This window comes from Passer montanus, unplaced genomic scaffold (genome assembly GCF_014805655.1).
Source record: "Passer montanus isolate IOZ18808 unplaced genomic scaffold, ASM1480565v1 scaffold108, whole genome shotgun sequence".
NCBI classification, from domain to species: Eukaryota; Metazoa; Chordata; class Aves; order Passeriformes; family Passeridae; genus Passer; species Passer montanus.
This window is the reverse complement of record NW_024357392.1, coordinates 1,796,614-1,816,796: the sequence shown is the minus strand read 5'-3', so window position 1 is coordinate 1,816,796 and position 20,183 is coordinate 1,796,614. Positions and strand designations below refer to the sequence as shown.

Genomic DNA, 20,183 nt, shown 5'->3' with positions numbered 1-20,183 from the left:
TTTTCAAACAGATATTTCTCACATTGTGAGTTATACACTACACGTACATTAACAGCCTGAATAGTTCATTGATTTAAATTCATGGCATGAAGTCAGGCAGACATGGCATTCACAGCCTCAGGTTGAATTTAAGCACCTGTTAAGAACTGAGGCTTTACTCAGCATTTAAATTACCGAGAGGAGAGGAGAGGAGAGGAGAGGAGAGGAGAGGAGAGGAGAGGAGAGGAGAGGAGAGGAGAGGAGAGGAGAGGAGAGGAGAGGAGAGGAGAGGAGAGGAGAGAAAATGAAGGAGAAATAGCTCAGGCTTTTTCCTCTTGCCAGCCTGGGTGTCCTTTCTGGTCAATTATGCAATTTAGAGGAAGCAGCGTGGTGGGAAAAAACCCACAAGGAGCTGGAAAAGAGCAGACCCAAAGGAAAAGTCCTTTGGTCAAATAAAGCCAATTTAACCAAGCCTTACTTGGTTAAATAAAAATGCCCTAAATGAAGAAGACAGGAGAATATTGCCTTTGTTACCAGGCTGTTACCATCCTAGTCTGATACTAATAAGAGTTCTTCTCATTGACATGCAGGGTTTAATTTTTATGGTGATGTCACATGGTACTGTAATTCTTTCACATTCCTTAGCTTTTATTAAGAATTATGGGCATTCTACTAGTCACATGTATATATTGATGATATTTCAGCAACTTGGTGTGTTTTATGGTGCCCCGACCCTCTCTGAGCACTATAAAAGACAGCAGCATTGAACAGGATCAGTTCTAGTTTTGCAGTCATGACATATACACATTCTTTATTCCAGCTGCAATGACGCGCTAATTTCTACTTTCTATTTCAAAATCTTCACACACTAGTAAGTAGTAAATTAAATTCTGGGATAGTCATTCTACAAAGTTTTTTTTTTTAACACTCAGCTTCAAAACAATAACATTTATGTACTTTTTATTGTATCAAATAGTTAGTTAACAGCAATTGGAATAGACTAAACATGAGACTATCCCATTTGGGAAGGCTCTTGATATTTCCTCCTGGATTAAACATTTAAGCCAGTGTCAATCAGATGAATGCCCACTTTAGAATTGCTTTTGGATATGGCTTTGCTGAATTGCATTTGATTTCCACCCCCCACTTCCCCCCCTCCCCAAATCATCAGGCTATTTTAACACTAAAATTCTTCCCTTCAATCCCATTTGACAGGCTGGTGATAACCACTGAGACAATTCAAAGTTGTTAGTTGAACAGGTAAGATTCAGCCAAGACTGTGACTATGCTTCTTAGTACTGTTAAAAGTGTATGATCAAGGCACAAAAGTTAGAAAAAAAACACAAATCAGCAATAGCAGCAGGTCAATTCTTATGGTGAAGATTAAAATGAATATTTCTTTGGGGCAGAGGTGGCCAGGATCTCAGAAATATGTTTTGAAAAGCTAAGCAAATGGAATAGAAAGCTTGAGGGGGAAATAATGTAATTTTTCAGTTGGACAGGCAGATTTTCAGGATATTTGGATTAGGCACATACATTTTATCTATTTCAAAGTGCTTCTTGCTGGAAAAGGTCTGCACGTTGTGTTGGTTTATTTTATTACTCTCCAGATTGCCTTTACAGTCAGAATACATGCAATTTTCTGATCAATCTTCCAAGCCCAGTAAGACCATCATTTTCCATAACAAAAAGGAACTTCCTAGAACAAACTCAAATCCAAATCAGAAATACAAGAATTTCACCTTGCTTTTACTGCCCCAAAATTCATCTATCTGCATTCAGACAGGAGGGCAAGGGGGGAATGTTCCCTTCTGCCACTGTTTTATTCTGTCCAGAGCTGGTTGCTGTGTGGAAATATCTGTGCTCTACAAATCACACATTTCTTTGATAAACTGACACAACACTATCCTGGAATGCTGGATATTAGTGAGCTTCAAATTGCTGAAGTGATCAAAGAAAGTGAAGGGATTTTGAGTAACAGTTTGTGAGGCTCGTTGAACAATTACTCCCTAGCAAGTATAATGCTGAAGAAAATCTCATTTCTTTTGCAGAGCAGCCCCTGTATATCAGCCATCTGCCACTGACTTTAGCCATCAGCCCCTAGAGAAGCAGGGTTTCATCTTTCACTGAAGGATTAGCCCATGCCATTCTCATCCGCTATAGTCTTGCCTATCTATACACTTAACGCCTTATTTTTAAATGTCTCCTTCCTGATGATAACACACAAATTATAATTCTCAGGGGTGATGACAAGATGAGGAGATGATCTGTACATCAGAGGGGGCATTCCATCAAATTTTCAATAAGTTCTGAAAGGGATATAACCTCTCTTTGTTGTGGGTGCAGTTGAATCTTTTCAGTTCTCTTCTTTTGCCAGGAAGATATGAGTGGCTGGAGTGTTTGGTTCTATATATAACTAGTTGATGTCAGCTGGATGCCAACCCCTTTGGAGAGGATCAGCCCCCCAGTTTGTCTCAGTACTAGGTACCATGCAGATCCCAGCACAAGGGTACAAACCATCCAGGACCAGGCAGGTCATCCCCATGCATAACTAACTTCTGAAGCCTCAGCTAAAGGGTTGACATCGCTTTTTATCTGCACAACAAAACAGTAGGGTAAGTGTATTGTTTCCTGAAATGTTTTGACATTGTCTGTCCTACAAACTGTCATATACAAGACATTTATGTAACCTCTTGATTCTGCAACTTAACAAATGTTTATATTTTTACTTAGTCAGAAATGCACCTTCTTTATAGATGCCAGAGGAACTAGTTTCACTCCTCAGATTCTTTATTACATTAAGAAATTTCAAAATGTAACATTTCTGAAAGCATAAACCAAGATGTAAATTAAAATTAGTCAGGAATTTACATCTTGCAGCATAGCGAGTAGATGTGAGAAGGCCTATACCACTGACACTGATTTTTGCTGAAGAATTTATGTAACCAACTCAGAGTCCATTCCTTTGAATCTTCTATCCATCAAAACATGTCCTAACATCTGTCTGCAAGCAAGAACTGCCAGTGCATTTTGCAGTGCAGTATTTCTCAGTCAGAAACCCCTGACTTCACTGTTCAGCCACTCTAAACAGGCTGTTGGGAATGAAAGTTGGCCAAACTGTGCACACTGGCTCAACAATATAAAAATGTGTTGTTTTTTTGCAGCAAGGAAAAGTCGTATCAGAAAATCACAATGTTATCAGATTCTGCCCTGGCCAAAGAGAGGAAAGAGCAAGCATCAGCCATTATGGATGAAATACACAGAAATGGTATAGCACTGAACCCAGCTTACTACATATGCAATGTCCTCTAGCCCTCCCTAATACATTTTTTAAATCATAGACTTTAACTCTCTTACAGCTTTGTCTCTGGGTGTTTTGCCATAAATAATCTTGTGGGAGTATCATGCTGCCTATGGTAACTAATCCTTTTGTAGTTGCCTCTTTTCATTTGAAAGCTATTTTCAGATGAACAACTGTTGTGGAGGAATGAAGTAATCTAACAGCTGATGTACATTCTGCTAGGATAGCCTTTCAGAACATTATTTGGGGTTAATAACATGACTTCATTCCACATTAAAAGGCTATCATCTAAGAAACATAATGATTTGTACCCTCTTGGTTTGGCTTTTTTTTTTTGTCTGTTTCACTCTGCTTTTTATATAAATTATAAAAAAAATTTGAAACAAATGTTCACATCTCCATTCCTCTCAATTCTTGTTTTTGTAACTAACACATTTTACTAGCATTTGGCATTCTCTCTAATGCATAGCCACCAATTAATCTTATTTGACAGACATTTTACTTCTCTGTAGTTGCACTGAAAATACAGGCACTTTTGGGAAGGTTGTTTGATTTTCTAAAACAGGTTCTTGAAGTTATTCTTCTAGCATGACACCTTAAGAAGCAATTAACTCCATTGGGAATACAAATCTGCTTGGCTTTCATTAGGCATGTGCTGGATGCTTTTGGAGAGCCTTCCAATCCTGCCCATGAAGCCTTTTCTACCATCTGCATAAAAGATCAATTTTCTAAAAGTGATAAGCACCCTACAATCCCCACTGCAAAAACAGGGAGCCGCATAAATATTTAGAATTTATGAAAGTGAAAGTTCTACCACTTTCATGGGATGAAATATTGAACATGGAATTCCAGTTTTGAAAAATCTTTCCAGTGGGCTTTTGTTTCAAAGAACTCGTGGATGGTTTCTGCACTCACTTGATGACCATTGTGATTGCATGAAGAGTAGGGTGAGGGACTTAAGAATTTTTAGAACAAGAAGCTACAAGTTTGCCTGGTCCTACTCCTTCTGATATTTCCAGAGGTTTTGCCTGAAGTTTCTATTCCTAAACAAATACCTCTTTCCTACTTCTCCACTGAACATGCACTCAAATCTGAAAGCCAGTCTGTCCTTCCAGATTTCATTGCAACCCCATTTTTTTTGGTATTGTAAACCCAAGCACTACATGTGCCTGAAATAGCCTGTAAGCTCTTCAGGGCAAAAGGAAAAAAAAGTCTTTCATATGTTTGTTTGGAACCAGGCATTTCACATGGTAAATGTTGCTACTATTCATAGCAATACTAATAAATGTAGCATACAGCTCTTGAAATCATTGGCGTATTTGGATAATCCATGCTGATGCTTAACATTTGCCTCACATAATCTTCCCTTTTATTATTTACGTATTATCAGATTTGCTGTCAAGATTCATACTCATAGTTATGGCAGTTTATCCTGCATGATATGCTGTGATATGTGGCCACTGAAGGCAATTCTAACTCTTAGTAAAATTCTATTTTTGCCTCTTCTTCGGGTGCTTGAGATATTTATATGTTAATGAAAATTGAAAGTCCATGAAATGGTTGTGTTAAGAGACTGAAATTTATAACTGTACAAGCTCAGTGAAGCCAGAATGAAAAGAGGAGGATAAGCAAAGCTGTGGTGACACAAAGTATAAGCCAATTGATTGGGATCAAATCTGAACAAGCCTTGGAAAAACCAAGGAGAAATAGCACATTTAATTAGATTCAGCTTAACTATTTTTTGACATTTTATTTTGCCCTGAATTGTTAATTCAATGATCTTAATTTGAGATCTAGAAGGTGAACTGCTGTCTTCCTGGGCTTGGAATTACTATTCCTAATGACAGTCCTGCAACTGGTATTTACATCAGAACTAAATGTACAGTTCCAGTCAGTCTCACAGCCCTGTGAAACTCTCCACTGCTAACCCAGGTACACAATAACAAAAGGCTCTGTTGTAACATAACACAAACCCTAGCACCTTGGAATGGTGTAAGTGTTCCTACTCCACTTTTATTTCAGACCCTTTTTATTATAATGCTTTCAGGTAAACAGTGACTCTCCACTTCCTTGTTAAAAAACATTCATAGCAGAAACAGTTGTCCAAAACCAGCCAAATTTTTTGCCAGTGTCTGACATCACCAATCTCTGGGCAAGACTGGTGGAGTCCCCCTCTGCTATTGGCTTGTGGGACATTACTTTGCTCCATTTTTTAAAGTGGACACATCATAAAATGCTGCAGGAATAGACACCAACTTTAAACCTTCTCACAGCCTCAAAGAGAAACTGCATGAGTAAATCAGTGGGTGCATATAGCGACCTTCTCAAGCCCTGGGTTTGTCACTGGCAGACTTGGAGTAATCAGAACATTTCTAAGAACACTTGGTAAAGAAAAACTTGGATGTATATAAATACAAATGTTTAAGGAAGCCCTTGGAGTTCATCACTTAAATCCCACATCCAGTTCTACATTACTTCTTAAATGTATTCTTCAGTATCTATGTGATTAACTGTCTTCCTGATAGAGTTAAAAGATCTTATTTCTGATACTACAACAAACACACTTTCTAATAAATATCATTAAAGTTTATAGTCCAGATTAAGGTATTTAGAAGATTGTAAACTGAAGGATTAAAGGAATATTAGGTGATGAATGCAGGAGGGACTATATAAATCATATTTAAATACAATCTGCTGTGATTTTAAGCACAGGACAAGAAGGACTTGGCAGAAGAAAATTAAAGAAATGACGCTAAAAGGTTAAGATTAAGATTAGGATTAAACTATGAATTAAGTTTTCATTAAATATTACTTTTTCAATGTTCATTTATGACATTAATTTTCTCTTTCTACCATCCCCTAAATGTCCTCCTTCTCTCCTTCTCCATCACCTTATCTGCACTGACACTGAAACTATCCCTAGACACATCATAAAGCTAGACAGATGATTAGATTTTACTTGGCAAGGAATTCAAATTAACTTTACACTTATGATTTTGGGATGCTGCCTGGATAAACAAAAGTACACAACTGTGGGTTACAAAGTAGCTTGGAGCCTTCAGTTAACATTAACAAGAACAGTGTGCATGTAAGGGAACAGCAAGGCCCAAAATAGATAACATCCAGAGTGTCCCAGAAGAACCCTGAGTGCTTTGGACAGAGCTCTGCAACTGCCTTGGCTCCCCACTCTCTCAGGATGTGCACGCTCCCCATTCTGTGTACAAACAACAAAAACTTTTCTATGTGAAAATGTTGCTGAATTGTGGGGTCAGTTTCTTTCTTCTTGCTAATATAAAGCCATCCAGCAGCCTCTACCCCTGCAGTCATTTTGAGAAATGATAAAATCAAAATATCACTTGAGGTCTAAATTTCAGGCCACGGGCCAATAACCAGTATGGTTATCTCCCTGTCAGAGCCAAAATCCCACCACTATCAGCCACTGATAGGGATACACTGGGCAAGCTGAGTCATTTTCTCCCATGTTAAGAACTCTCTGTTTTGCAACTAGCTCTTAAATAACATGAGGTTGTTAGGATTCTTTGCACACACTATTTTTAAAGCAGGAATGCGCAATCCAGCTCATGAGCCAGTTAACTTGCTCTTGTTCCACTGAAATCCACTGCAAGCATTCAGTTGAAATTGGTATGGATAGAAATGGATCAACAGGGGTGCCCTCTAGGGCCCATCTACTTGTTTGATGTACTATGTGGAAAACTCTTGTCCATCCATCTTCAGCTAAATATTTAATATATCTGTCTCCACTAAGTTTTCCTAAATGCCAGCACATCACATTGTTTTTCCAACATAAAGTTACTAGGAGACACATGCCAGGCTGAACGTGCCCTTTACTAAAAACAAAACCCTTCATATGCAATATTGACTTAGGCATTAGGTACCTTCTGCAGCTAATTAATTTGTAATGTTAATTTTAAACTGGGCCTCCCCTCTGCTTACTCTGATAGCAGGATATGTATTATGTGCAATTTGTCCTCATTTCATTTTAATGTATTAAAATACATGTCAAAGTTCAGAATTTTAAATCCTGGAGACCATAAGAATATGTGAAGCATAGAATGTCTTATTATTGCTATATTTCTTAAATTCTGCAATGCTCTAAGCAAAAATGAATAAATAGAAAATAGTTCCTTCAGTGTTTAGGTTTCTGTATTCTAAGGTTTAAGTTTTATCTCTAGGTTGAGGACATTCAGTGAGAGTTCAGTCACCAAGCAATAGCTTGCTCAGTGACACCAGCATCCCAGCTTCCAGGACACCATCATGAAGATGCCCATAGGAATTCTGGCATTCCTATTCTCTGTTTACAATCCTGATTGATTTCCCCATCTCTTGCCAATGCAGTCTCCTTTTCAATTTCCACAGGATGTGAATAAAGACATAAAAGAAGTTTCCCCCAAGTAGGGAATAAAGAAATATGCATCCAGTACTTCAGTTTCCTCTTAGAGAGAAAAAAACCCAAAAGGTCCTAAATGAATAAATTCCTAGAAGCATGTTGTAATTCTTTGTTAGGACTCATTTTCCATACCTTGAGCTTCATTTTGAAAGTCAGTCTAAAAATAGCATTTAATAGAAACTAGTAGGTGTGTTTAAAAGGGGTTATCTCTTATTTATCCCATGCAGGACACAAAAAGTTAACTGAAGGTTTTATGTGGGAACCTGGGATCAGAAGGAATTTTGCTCCCAGTTTTAGCAGAAGCCAGTTTTCACTAGCCTGCTATTAATGTAGTATGTAGGACACTGTAGACCTGATCATGAAAACAGCTAACTTGGAGCTTGAGGTGCTTATCATCTTTGAGAATACAGGTTTGTGGTGTTCAAAAATCTCCAAAATTCGGGAAGAAGGCTTCATTTCACTAACACCATGTGACACTGTGCTATGTATTAGCTCAATAAACATGAACAAGTTGTTGGATTTCAGATGCAGAGCATGGAATATCAGACATTTAAGACAACCAGAGGTTTGTACTTACCCCTTGCATTGCAGTCTCACCCACCCTGAACCTTGGGAAAAAGGTCAGCACGCCCAGAGATATCATGGTGGAGGAACTGTCGACGCTCAGCAACAGAGGGGCCAGGCTCTTCAAGCGGCGCCAGCGGAGATCTGACAAATACACATATGAAAATTATCATTACGTGGCCAACAAGCCAAGAAATGTGAGTAGCTTCTAATGACTTCTTAGTGATTCTACACTGGGTTTTTTGGTGCTCGTGATGCACTTTTTGTATGATTTACTTGTAGTTTCAGGAAAAATGAAAGCAAAATCCTAGAATGAGGCTAAGAAGGAGTGAGCCAATTTTATTTTATTAAACGAGATCCCATAGGCAAGAAAATAAATTTACATTTATTTTTATACGGTAGAGATATTTGCAACATCTTTGATAAGTTGCTCAACAGACTTTAAATTACACTGGGATAAAATGAGATCCAGTTTGAGCTTTGAGAAATCTGCATTTTTAAAATAAATTTGCACAAAAGAAATCCCATGTAAAAAAATCTGAATAACTCCACTGATCACCCAAGGTTATTATTAAACTATCATTTAAAAGCCCATCAATGAATACTGCCCCCCAATTTCTCCCTCTATTGAATATTAGAAGCTACACAGATAAATTCCGAGCACACCATCAATCTTGTCAGGATTCTGCATGTAATTACATGATTTTGCTACACTCTGACAGATCCATTTCCCTCTAGTCCACTTTTTCCCCCCAAAACCACAGAATACACTTGGTTTACAATCAGTATGACATTCCAACACATGAAAAAATGATGCCTCTGGCTCCTGTCCCCTAAGTGACTATTTAGCACCGCTGGTGGTGTCTGCATCATCTTTAGGGCTCTGCCTGCCAAAGTTAATCTTTCTAACATACTTCAGGATGATTAGAAAACATTCTGCCTTGATCTTTGTTTGTTGTTACTTCAAGTTTAAACAAGTATTATTTGTTTGCTTTCTTATTCAAGAAACTCTTACTCTAAACCAGCCTATATTTAAATTGCTTTTAGCCTATGTGTCATGGCTAAAATAAGATGCTGACTTCTTATGAGACTCTAATTCTATATTTATGCAACAATGATTAAGCCTTCAGATGTTTCCTTAGAACCGATATCCCAATAGGAGGGTGGAAAATAACAGCCTATCATGAATCTCCAGAAAGTGACCTGCACTGAAGTTGTTATTTCTACTACAAATAAAGGAAAAGACAATCCCAAACAAAAGAAGTTCAACAAATGAAGCAAATTTTCAACTGATATGGGAAGAGAAGCTTTGAAGAATCAATGCTTTGAAACTCAAAGGGATCAAACTTGCCAAATTTCTTGACCCTTGGGGTAGCATGGTGGCTGTGGCAGGTACAGAACAGCTTCTAGTGTCTAGTGACCAAAAAATTGCTCGTTTTTGGTTACTTAGACAATGTAAGTGTGAAGGGAATACTCTACCAAACAGCAGCACAGTGTCTTTAGTATTGTGCATGCTGGAAATAAGATCTGGCCTGTAAATCAGAGCACTGGTGCAGAGAATGCCATGCCTGAAGTGCTATTTTCTTCTGTCTGAATGCAGCGTGGAGAACCCATCCAGAGTGTCAGGATGGATGGCCTCAGTGTGGAAGGAATCCCCCAGCATGCCCCAATGACACCTCCCAACACACCTGACCCCCGGAGCCCTCCGCACCCTGACAACATCGCCCCAGGTAACTCCAGTGGGTGTCTGCAGACACTGACTACATTGTCTCACTGCACAGCAAAGAAATTATCCTTTTAAAGGAAATCAGTATCTTCAACAAGAATATACTAGTATTAGAAATAGACACATTTGAGTCAGGTGACTAATCAGAACTTCTCCCACAAATGTAAAGTGATGCTCTTAGTTGCTTCTGTTCATTTTTAAAAGATCTGATATTCATTTTGCACTACTTCTCTCTAAACTGAAAACATAACTTAATATCAAGAGAGACTGCTCCTATATATACACATCTTAAAAAACACTGAGAAAGAGATCCTTTTGTTTAAAACTACGTTCATATATTGATTTTTCTTTGTCAAACCATTGTTTCCAACATGCAACACCCTGCTCAACAGTCAGCCAGCTATCCATTGTAGTTTAATTATCCATAAATGTAAATCTGAAGCCACTAAATTTTGCTGGAGCCCTTTAGAGAGGAGTAACTTTGAAAGGAATTTGCCTCTGGTTGCATAAACTGTTCTTTTTTAAATCCTTAACTGTGAGGGTACTGTTGGCTTTATTTAAAGGAGTGAGTTACAAGAAGGCCTTATTTTGTATTCTTTAAAGACTAGAGAAGGCTAATTTGTTTAATTAATTTATTCAGTGATATAGCCCTTCTTCCTGTTTATGAATTATCCATGAGTAGACCGTGGTTTTTACAAATTCATTCTTTGTTCAGAATCACTCAATGCATGTTTTGTGCAGACCTTTTCCAGTCCATGTAAACTAGGTCAGTCCTGCTCTGCTGGTGTCTGCTGAGGCTCTGTGCATCCTTTGGCCAAACACAATGCAAACAGAGGTAATTTCCATTGCTAAGACATGATAGAAATCTTCAAGCCTTTCTTTAGGCAAAAAAGGTCTGGTCAGAGTAGGTACTAAGCCATGGGGAGGTTTAAGCTTATAGAAATGCTTATGAAATAGCATTCATTTAGCATTCATTTAAAGACTTAGATGTAGATGTACTTTTGGAAAATTTCACTCAAAGAGGTAGAATTATCTTACTTTTAATCAGCAGTCTGTTTTAAAAATCTTTTTGTTAATTTAGCCCAAGGACTAGGTACTCTCTGTTTTCAAACAAATGCTTACAATAAAAACAAATTTATAAAAAACCAAAATAAACTCAGCCTCAAAAGAAGTTGGAATACTTTGGAGGAGTTATTTGTCTAAAAGGCTACAAATTTACAAATCTGGCTCCCCTGCCAGATCTCTGTTTCTGTGTAGCTGTGGCCTGGTGACTTGACCCAACAGTTCATTTTAACTCACTGAGAAGTTCTGCTGTGTTAGCTCCTGCTTGCACAGGACGGTGGCAAGGAAGCAGAAAACACAAAGAATCATTGTAATCATTTTACCCTGATCATATTGCAGGATATTCTGGACCACTGAAAGAAATTCCTCCTGAAAAGTTCAACACTACTGCTGTGCCAAAGTATTACCAGTCTCCCTGGATAGAAGCCATTAGGGATGATCCAGAACTGCTGGAAGCTTTATATCCTAAACTTTTTACACCTGAAGCAAAGCCGGAACTGCCTGACTACAGGAGCTTTAACAGGTAATCCTGAATGAGCACTGAATTTTACTGACCAGAGGACAATTACTATGAAATAAAATGTTTCCACCAGCTTTAAAAATCCTACAACCTGTGTTTGCAAATGTATGCATAAACATGAACACACACAGAGACTCCAAGTGGTAAACAAGAGCATTAAGGAGCAAATTAGCCTATCTCTAAAGTATGGGCCCAAATTCAAACTGTAGAACTAGAAACAGAAAATAAAGGGCTAAAAATATTGAAAGAAAGAAAGTATCAGAATACAGTGCCCAGAGAAGCTGTGGATGCCCACTGCTGGAGGTGTTCAAGGCCAGGCTGGATGGAGCTCTGAGCAAACTGGTTTAGTGAAAGGTCTCCCTGCCCATAACAGGTGGGCTGGAACTAAATCATCTTTAAGGGCCCTTCCAACCCAAACCACTCTATGGTTCTTTGATTCTGTGATTCAGTGTACTCAGTACATGGGAAATATGAGCTTCAATTTCCTTTCAGGATGCCTATGGTTGACTTCAGTAAGTATGGTGTTGTCAGATCTCTCAGTCAGAACTTTGTTTCTAAGTTGTATAATGCAAAGTACTCTTTTTCTATTTCTTTTTTTAATACAGCCCACATGGCTTTGTTTAGGCAATGAACTTTATCCCACAACCAATCCCTCACACTAAATAGCTAAAAGATTTCTCTTTTGTTGCAGTGTAACATTTTTTATATATTTGACAACCTTCAGCAACAAATTAACAGATTAAACACTGTTTTACTTACATAGTAACTAGTGTATCATGGCTTTCAGTAGAACTTCTAGCTATATGGACAACACTGGGTTTTTTAAAGTTTAATGCAAATTCTTACTCATGTCTTTTGCTTTCTTTCACTCCATTTACACTATTTTTATTTACTGAAGTAATGGACAACCCTGCTGAGCTCCAGACAGCTGAGCCAAACCAAAACCCCTCCTCAAAAGGTCAGAGCAATCTACTGAAAAACAAAATTGTTCATGGCAACACAAACTTAGAGAAATATACCACAAACATCACTTGTGCTCCTGATGTGGGTGTGGGCCTCGACTATGAGTGCAAGGACTAAAACATTACACAATTCAACATCAAAATTGGCACTGCAGACACTGCATTAGTTCTGATTTCCTAGCAGCAATATACATTGCCACACTAATAACTGAGTTTGTGTGGCACGCTCTTCTCAGCAGACAAAATAGCAAGTGCAAGTCAGAGATGTGCCACAGCTGCCAACATCAGAACAGTGACGGCACAGTTTACATACTGTGCTTATTGTAACCTAAAAAAAAAAAAAAAAAAAAAAAAATTAAAAAAGAGAGCCCAAGAAAAAATGCTGAAGATACAAATGCATGGAGACAGAATCAGTTCTCCCTCTCACAAGAGGTGCTAGTCATTATTGTGAAGGACAGCATCAGACAGGGCACAGAGACTCCATTAACAGGGATATCAGTCTTGAGACGGTGTCTGATGGCTTCTTTGTGGATTTTAAGGCTGTCTCTGTGGCCCTGTGTTCTGTTAGCTGCCCTCTTCACAACACTGACTATTTGGATTTCTTTCTATGTGGAGTTTCTCCTTGTATGACATGGCAGAACTGTGGCTCACCAGAGTCTGAATTTCTTGAACATATGTGCATTCTTATAAGGGAAAAGTCAATACTCTCCCTTGTAACTGCCACAAAAACCTAAAATTCAGTACACAAATCCAGATACAGACTGTGAAACTGGTAAAATTCAAACGAAAAAATATATAAACGTAGTCCACCACAACTCTTCTTTCTACGGAAGAAAACTGATATCCAGTAGGAAAGGATGCCTGGCAGCCCTAGAAAAGCTTTACATGCTACAGTCACACTTATGTTTTCTAGCAGATTTAAAAATATTTGAGAATTTGAAAAATTAAAATTCAAGATACTCTTCTCTTGAAGAGGATTTCACAGCCATGACTTAGATGTCTATACTCCTAAAAATGCACAGTAGAGTGTTTGATGATGGGATTTAAAACAGCACACTGCCATGCCAAGCTATCCAGCAGAAGAACACTAACTGGACTTCTGTGTCTAGATCCTACTAAGTCATTCTGTTCATCTAGGTCACAGCATCCTTGGCTTGCTTAATTGCAGTCTTGGAGAGAAAGCATATTATATTGTATGAAACAATTAAAATGTGATGTAATGGCACCATTTTGTTATCAGTGAGGGTATCTATCTAGGCTTTCCATCCTGCTTCATCAGCCAGTAAAGCGCCATTGTGTTTTTATCCTGCAAAGCACTGCTACAGTCACCATTAGTCAGGAGGGGTGTGGTTAACAGCAAGTGTGAGCCATAGGATTCCCAAGGGAAATGGGCCTGGGATACCTCCTGGTTCATTCACTGGTGTCTGTTGAAGTGGCACTCAGACTTTACAAAGCATTTCAGGCTCCTTTCAGCTTTCCTTGTTACACAACAAACTGGAAAAGCAGCACAACCTGAGCGGGTAGGGAGATCTGATGTGTTGGAACTGAGGCACACATACACAGCTACAAGTATCTTCAGCACTAAACAGCATCCAGATTTTTTCCCCACTGTCCAGCAGTGAAGAGGTGGCTGTGGACCCTGCAGCAGTGCAATTTTTATAACACTAAGGAATTTTTTAAAACAAATAAGGAATTCATAGAGGTATTTTTTGGAGTGTAGTATTCATTTTAAGCTGCAGGGACCTCGCAGTTCTGGAGGAAGAGCTGTGGCAGCAAATGTCAGGAGGGTTTGTGCTGCAAGGCAGGGCTGTCAGTGAGACAGGCAGCGGTGCTCTGACAGCCCAGCACTGGGCAGAGGAGAGTGGGGCTCAGAGGGGCTCTGAGTACACTGTGCACACCAGGCTACTCTTTCTCCTCCTCAGACATAAAACCAATCTGTGCTAGCAGAGAAAAGCAGCAGAACAGACCATGCCATCTGGCTTCTCTTGGAGTTTCATTCCTATTAGGATTGAAGAAGCATTTGCTAGTGAAAAAATTTCTTGTCTCTTTTACCAGTGTGGAAGCACCAAGTAATGAATCTGTGGGAAAGCAGCATGAATCTGCATTTGCTAAGGAGTTTATAATATTACTTAAATTAGTACCTTTATTCCATCTGCTTTCTTGGAGCTGGATAAAATGTCAAAGGTAGGATTATGAGTAACATACAAAGCACCACATCTTACTCACATAGGACAAGCGAGTCAGACTAGTTCTGCCTCTCCTACCAGGCAAATTCTACTCAGCTTTCTCAATTCCCAAAGACTACTCTTTCAAAAGCACTACAGGAATTCAGTCCATCTGGACTGGGCTCTGTTTTCATCGATTCATGGATTCTGAAGTCTATCATAAAATGCTGAGATCCAGAGTCTCACAGGAATTTTGGGTGCTAACTTCAAGTGATGTGAGATTAGTGGGAGCTGGGTGCTTAGCCAGTTCCTTAGCACAAAAATACCTCTGTGAAATTAGCATTAGCTCTTGCACTAAGCTCCAGTGAAGCTCTGAGTATTTTGCAGGGTCAAATTCTTTGCTCCTACATATCTTTTTTTTTTTTTCCCAGAATTAACAAAAAACAAAATGTTCTACGAATGATGATCCCATTTTAAAATGTGTCTGTGATTATGTAACCAAAGGTGCTAATCTAATGTAGGTAAAACATTTCTTCATACTTTCCCAAATCATTAGCTACAAGCAGTCTCCTATGTTGAGACAATATAATACTCAATAAGAAAGACTAAGATTAAAAAATTAAAAAGATATCCTGTTAAAACAACATGTAAAAATAAACATGATTGTGCCAGTTATTGTTAAATCAAGCACCTACTTTTTAGGAATATGCAAAGTGAATATTAAACAATCTGTTACACTTCCTGGTGTCATTTCCTATGGCTCTGAACCAGCATTTCCGCCCTTATGAGCAATGACTGCTGGAATTTTTTAGGCATGAGATTTAGGCTTCTATACAATGAATCAGAGCTCAAGTAGCACAGCTGATGTGCACACAACAGAGGTCATTACAACACCATGTTGTCAGACAAGTTATTGCTCACAAGAATATATTTACTGCTGCTGTAAAGGAAAACCAACATCTCTTAGCCAATTACTGTACTCTCCTTTCTGTCAATCGTCATGTGCCCCTGCCTATAAGGCAGGAATGCAGAGATCTCTGAGGCCAGACGTTGCAGCAGCTACAGGGGGGTATTTTGCCACAAAAGATACTTGAATTTCCTAAGAAAGCCCTCCTGTTTCTGTTACATACAGGAATATGTCTATTTAAAACCCTTAAATACTACAAAGAGGATGTTTTAGACAACAGAATTGTTTTGCAAATTATACCACTATTACAATTCTGTTTATTTTGATTATCCTTTTAATATAAACATCAATCGTAATTAAACATCACAACAATGTGAGAATGTGTATCATAATTAGGGCAGCAATTAAAGCAATGTTTATTATCCGGTGAGATGTAGATCACTACATTCACTCTGTGCCAATTACCAAGCAATTATTTTTAATCAGTATCATAGGTATCCATGTTGACATTGTGACCTGGAAGACAGCTCCACAAGAAAAGCTTGATACCACAGGCTTGATACCAACTTCAGATAAACAATTTCCTTTGACCTCAAAAGAGTTTAATGCCTGGACTGGCTGCTGCTGCTTCTGCAGCATCTTGTCTTATCATCATTTGAGACACATTTTTAGAGCTTAATCTAAAGCAGTGTTCTCTCAGTGAGGGTGCATGCCCAGAGCTTGCATGAGTTTTTATATCTCCTAGGATTGATGCTTTGGAGTTAACACCATCCCCTTCAACAAATGCTGCTCGTACCAAAATGCAGTGAATCATCCATTTAATGAGAGAGCAGCACCATTTCTTTCATGTCACAGATTCATTTTTCTGAACTAATCTCTTCTTTTTGTGTATGTGTACTTCATTCTTAGTACAAAACTTAGGGGTTTTATCCTGCTGAAAATCCTAGACAGATCTTCAAACAGTCTCTTTTAGTTTCTGTTTCTGTTGGTATTAATTTCTCTGGGTTTCTCCTGTAATAGCTGGAACTACTGGAAAGATATTCCAGCAGATATGTTGTTCTTACCATGCGCAGAATATACCAAGGCTGTTGAAGTTACATTTCAACAAAACTTAATTTTCCCATGCCATTACATGTCTGGTTTTTGCAGAAATCAGATGCTCTTGTGCAGTTTAAAAATCTGACACTCTTCACTCGCTAGAATATATCCCAGCAAAGTTATGCAGCTGATCAAAATGCAGAACACATACCATAGTCTGTTTGTTTGTCCAAAGAAGGCTGGAAGAAGTGACAGGAAAACTCAAGGTTTTTTTTTCAGTCTGAAACCTGTATATACAGAAGATCAGGGGAGATATTTGGAAATACTGTTGGTTTAAATTACTTGCAAATGCATGTAACAGTCAACTCCAGCTCATAATATTCCTTATCTTCCAGTTTCTCAAGCTTACTGCCTGAGGGAAAATCTACATTTAAATAACATTAAAAATACTGGCTGAACAGTGTTTCAAGGTTTAGTTGCATAAACATTTTCTTCAGAAACAAAGCTGGCGTATCAAGTCCTCACCCATTCCAGAGCCTGTTGTCTTTGGCTGTTCCTTTCTGCTTCACTCATTAAGCTCCACTCCTCTTCACTTGTATTGCTACAATTGTTCGAGCATACTGATATAAACTAGATTGCTGAAATAATTTGGATTTTGAAGTGCTCCTCTGTTTTGAAGGGTCTTTGTTTAACCCAGATCACAGAAGCGACCCAAGTTTACAGCACAACCCACATACATTCTAACTGGTACAACAATATGGTGCTGAAACATAGTGTAGTGGGAGGAACAAGCAGCTGAGGAGAGGAGAAAATGGGGTGAGAAGTCTCTGAACTAATTACTTGCTAGAGAGAATGTGTTGAGCTACAGTTTCAGACTTATCAACTTATCACCAACAAAATAACTTTAGTAACTGTGACTCACTAATTACATGGTTTTCTTGTAATGTCTTTTTCTCTTCACTCTTCCATCCATTTGAATTTTTGAAAAGGCTGCAAGCTTTATCTAAGAGAAATTAATCAGATCTTAAAGAGAGTTTCCCAGAAAAACAAACAGAATGTTTTTTTTTTTCCTGAAGCTTGAAAATGTAAACAAGGAACTGGAACAAAAATCTGTTCTTTTCAGTTTCTGGGAGGGAAAGAAAACAAGTATTTTTAAGATCACATTTAACTTTTATTTCTCTGATATCTACAGAGTTGCCACTCCCTTTGGTGGTTTTGAGAGAGCATCAAAACTGGTTAAATTCAAGGTACCAGATTATAATATGCTGATGCTAAACGACCCCAGATTCATGATCCTTGCAAACCCTCTTGCTGCCAGAAGATCCTTCAACAGGACTCCCAAAGGATGGACATCCGAAAATGTCCCTGTAGTGTTCATTCAGCCTGCGGAATCCAACACCGTTCCAGAAACAGAGGACCTGTGAGAGAGGCTGCATTCTGCATGGCACAAAACGCTCAAAGCTGCACATCCGTGTATTTTTGCTCCAAATATTACTAAAGGCTACTGACAAAATGTTTCCTTGGAAGCTGGAGTATAATTAATGATGTGGGATGCAGTGTCTCTTTTCTGGCACCCGGTTTCATCTGTAAACATGAGCTAAATAAAGTAACTTGGAAAATATGACAGTGATGTTTTCTATTTGTGTTTACATGTTCTTATTTTACTTTCTGAAACATTTACATGTCATTTAAGAGCAGGTGTACCAAGAAAAAAGAAGTGACACTGCTCTCAAGGGACTTGAAAGGTACGGTAATTTAGGGAAAAAAAACCAAGCAAATTCTGCACTCAATGCACCCCAAGTCCTGCCTGCTCTAGATAAGCTCTGACAAATCAACCTTCTTCCCAAACCCTGCCTTTAGCCCAAGGTAAGAATTGTGTTATTACTTCAATGACAGCATGTTCAGGCCATTTTCCTCCTTTCTGACTCTTCCTCAGCTGTTATGATGCACATCAGTGCCTGTGTCACCTGGATTTGTTTACAGAAAACTCAGTAAATTTGGCAATGACAAGGATTACGTACTGGGATGAAAAAGTACAGAGGTATTTCCTGGATGTCTAGAATGTTTGTATTATTCACAACTAAAAAGCCCAGCAATGACTGGTTATGTCAAACATACAAAAGTAGTATCACCAAGCTCTGTTGCCACAAATGTTTTTCTTACCAGAAGAAATTTCACAGACCTTTTCCCCTACATCTATACCAGGACTTAAAAGCATGAGAGAGTCCTTGCTCTTGATATGCTGACAAGCTCTGATATTTTATAAATATCAGTATACGTGTTTTTCAAATGTCATTTCAAGGCAGGTAGTTGACAAAGAAAATTTTGCCATCCATTTCCTTTCATTTACTTTGTCACACAATTTTCACAAATAAATGTATAGGTGCTGAACAAATCTAGCAAATAAATAAATAAATAAATAAACCCACCTCATTGACTGAACACTTTCCTAGCAAGGGATTAGTTTGGGGATCTTAACTGCGCACATTGTACAATCATTAAATGGACAATGACAAAAATATGAATTCTTCAAAGTTAAAGATGCAAGATTAAATTTTAAAAACTATGGTGAGGTGTTATGTAAACAAGTTCTGTAGGAATTAGCATTTTATGAGCATTCATAAGGCTGTTTGAAGAGAAATATGAGAAAACTGGTGCATAGCACATACACAGTGAGGGCTGTGAAGAGGGGATACATTATGTTTACTGTACTCTCTGTAAAAACAACCCATACGTGCAGAGCATGCCACCTTGCTTCTTACACAGCACGCATAATGACAACTTTAGTTCCCTATTTATCCGTGGATCCACTGGAGCAGAATGGGCTCAGGAGGCTTTAGATGTTTGAGAGGCGCTGAGCCTGCTGTGGACAAGTTCAGCCGATGCTCTGAACGACAGAAACCACGGACTGTCCTCACCTTCTGTCTGGCACTTCTCAGAGGAGCTGTGTCCCCACAAACCCAGGATCTCTGATTCCCCTCTCAGCCCTTCTTAGGTGCAGAGTAGGAGCCCTGCGCCTCCTGCCTCCCAGCTCTGCCACCAGAGAGCCACAAGCACGGGCAGGAGCGCCCTGTGGAAGCCCTGCTGGCTGGGAAGAGGCTGTTCAACCTTCCCGGACCGAGGGGCTTGTGCCAAACCACCTGCTGGGAGGAGGCCACGCTGAGCTCCTGAGCCGTGCCTGGGAAGGGTTTGGGACAGTGTTAATTGGCTCAGGGAAGGCTGTGCAATGTGCTCAGCATTCAACAGCACGCAGGAGCCAGTGCCAGTGGCCAGAAATGTTTCCTGGCTGCATCAGCCTGGATGGAGCCTCATTGTGCTAGTCCCACTGCAATAAACAAATCCCTCTGCCAAAATCCAACTCTTTTGCCACGAAGGAACGTCTCTTGGTAAGACTGGGAATTCAGAAGTCCACTGTTACCTTCACTGGGTTTTAGGACCTGCATTTATTTTTTTAGACTGTTACATTGCACTTGGAGTGTATCCTATAACTTAGGGGGGCTCCTAAAGGCTTCTTTTAGCTGTAACAAATACAGCTGCAAGGATATAGTGAA

General features: G+C 39.0%; 1 protein-coding gene across 1 annotated transcript; it reads left to right on the top strand.

The window, feature by feature from the left end:
* Window positions 1-2,436: 2,436 nt before the first annotated feature.
* Window positions 2,437-18,256, top strand: MYOZ2 (myozenin 2). Its single transcript, XM_039723058.1, has 6 exons — window positions 2,437-2,594; window positions 3,144-3,247; window positions 8,280-8,449; window positions 9,853-9,982; window positions 11,380-11,563; window positions 17,825-18,256. The coding sequence occupies exons 2-6, from the start codon at window positions 3,172-3,174 to the stop codon at window positions 18,054-18,056; spliced, it is 792 nt and encodes a 263-aa protein (XP_039578992.1). The 5' UTR covers window positions 2,437-2,594; window positions 3,144-3,171; the 3' UTR covers window positions 18,057-18,256.
* Window positions 18,257-20,183: the final 1,927 nt, after the last annotated feature.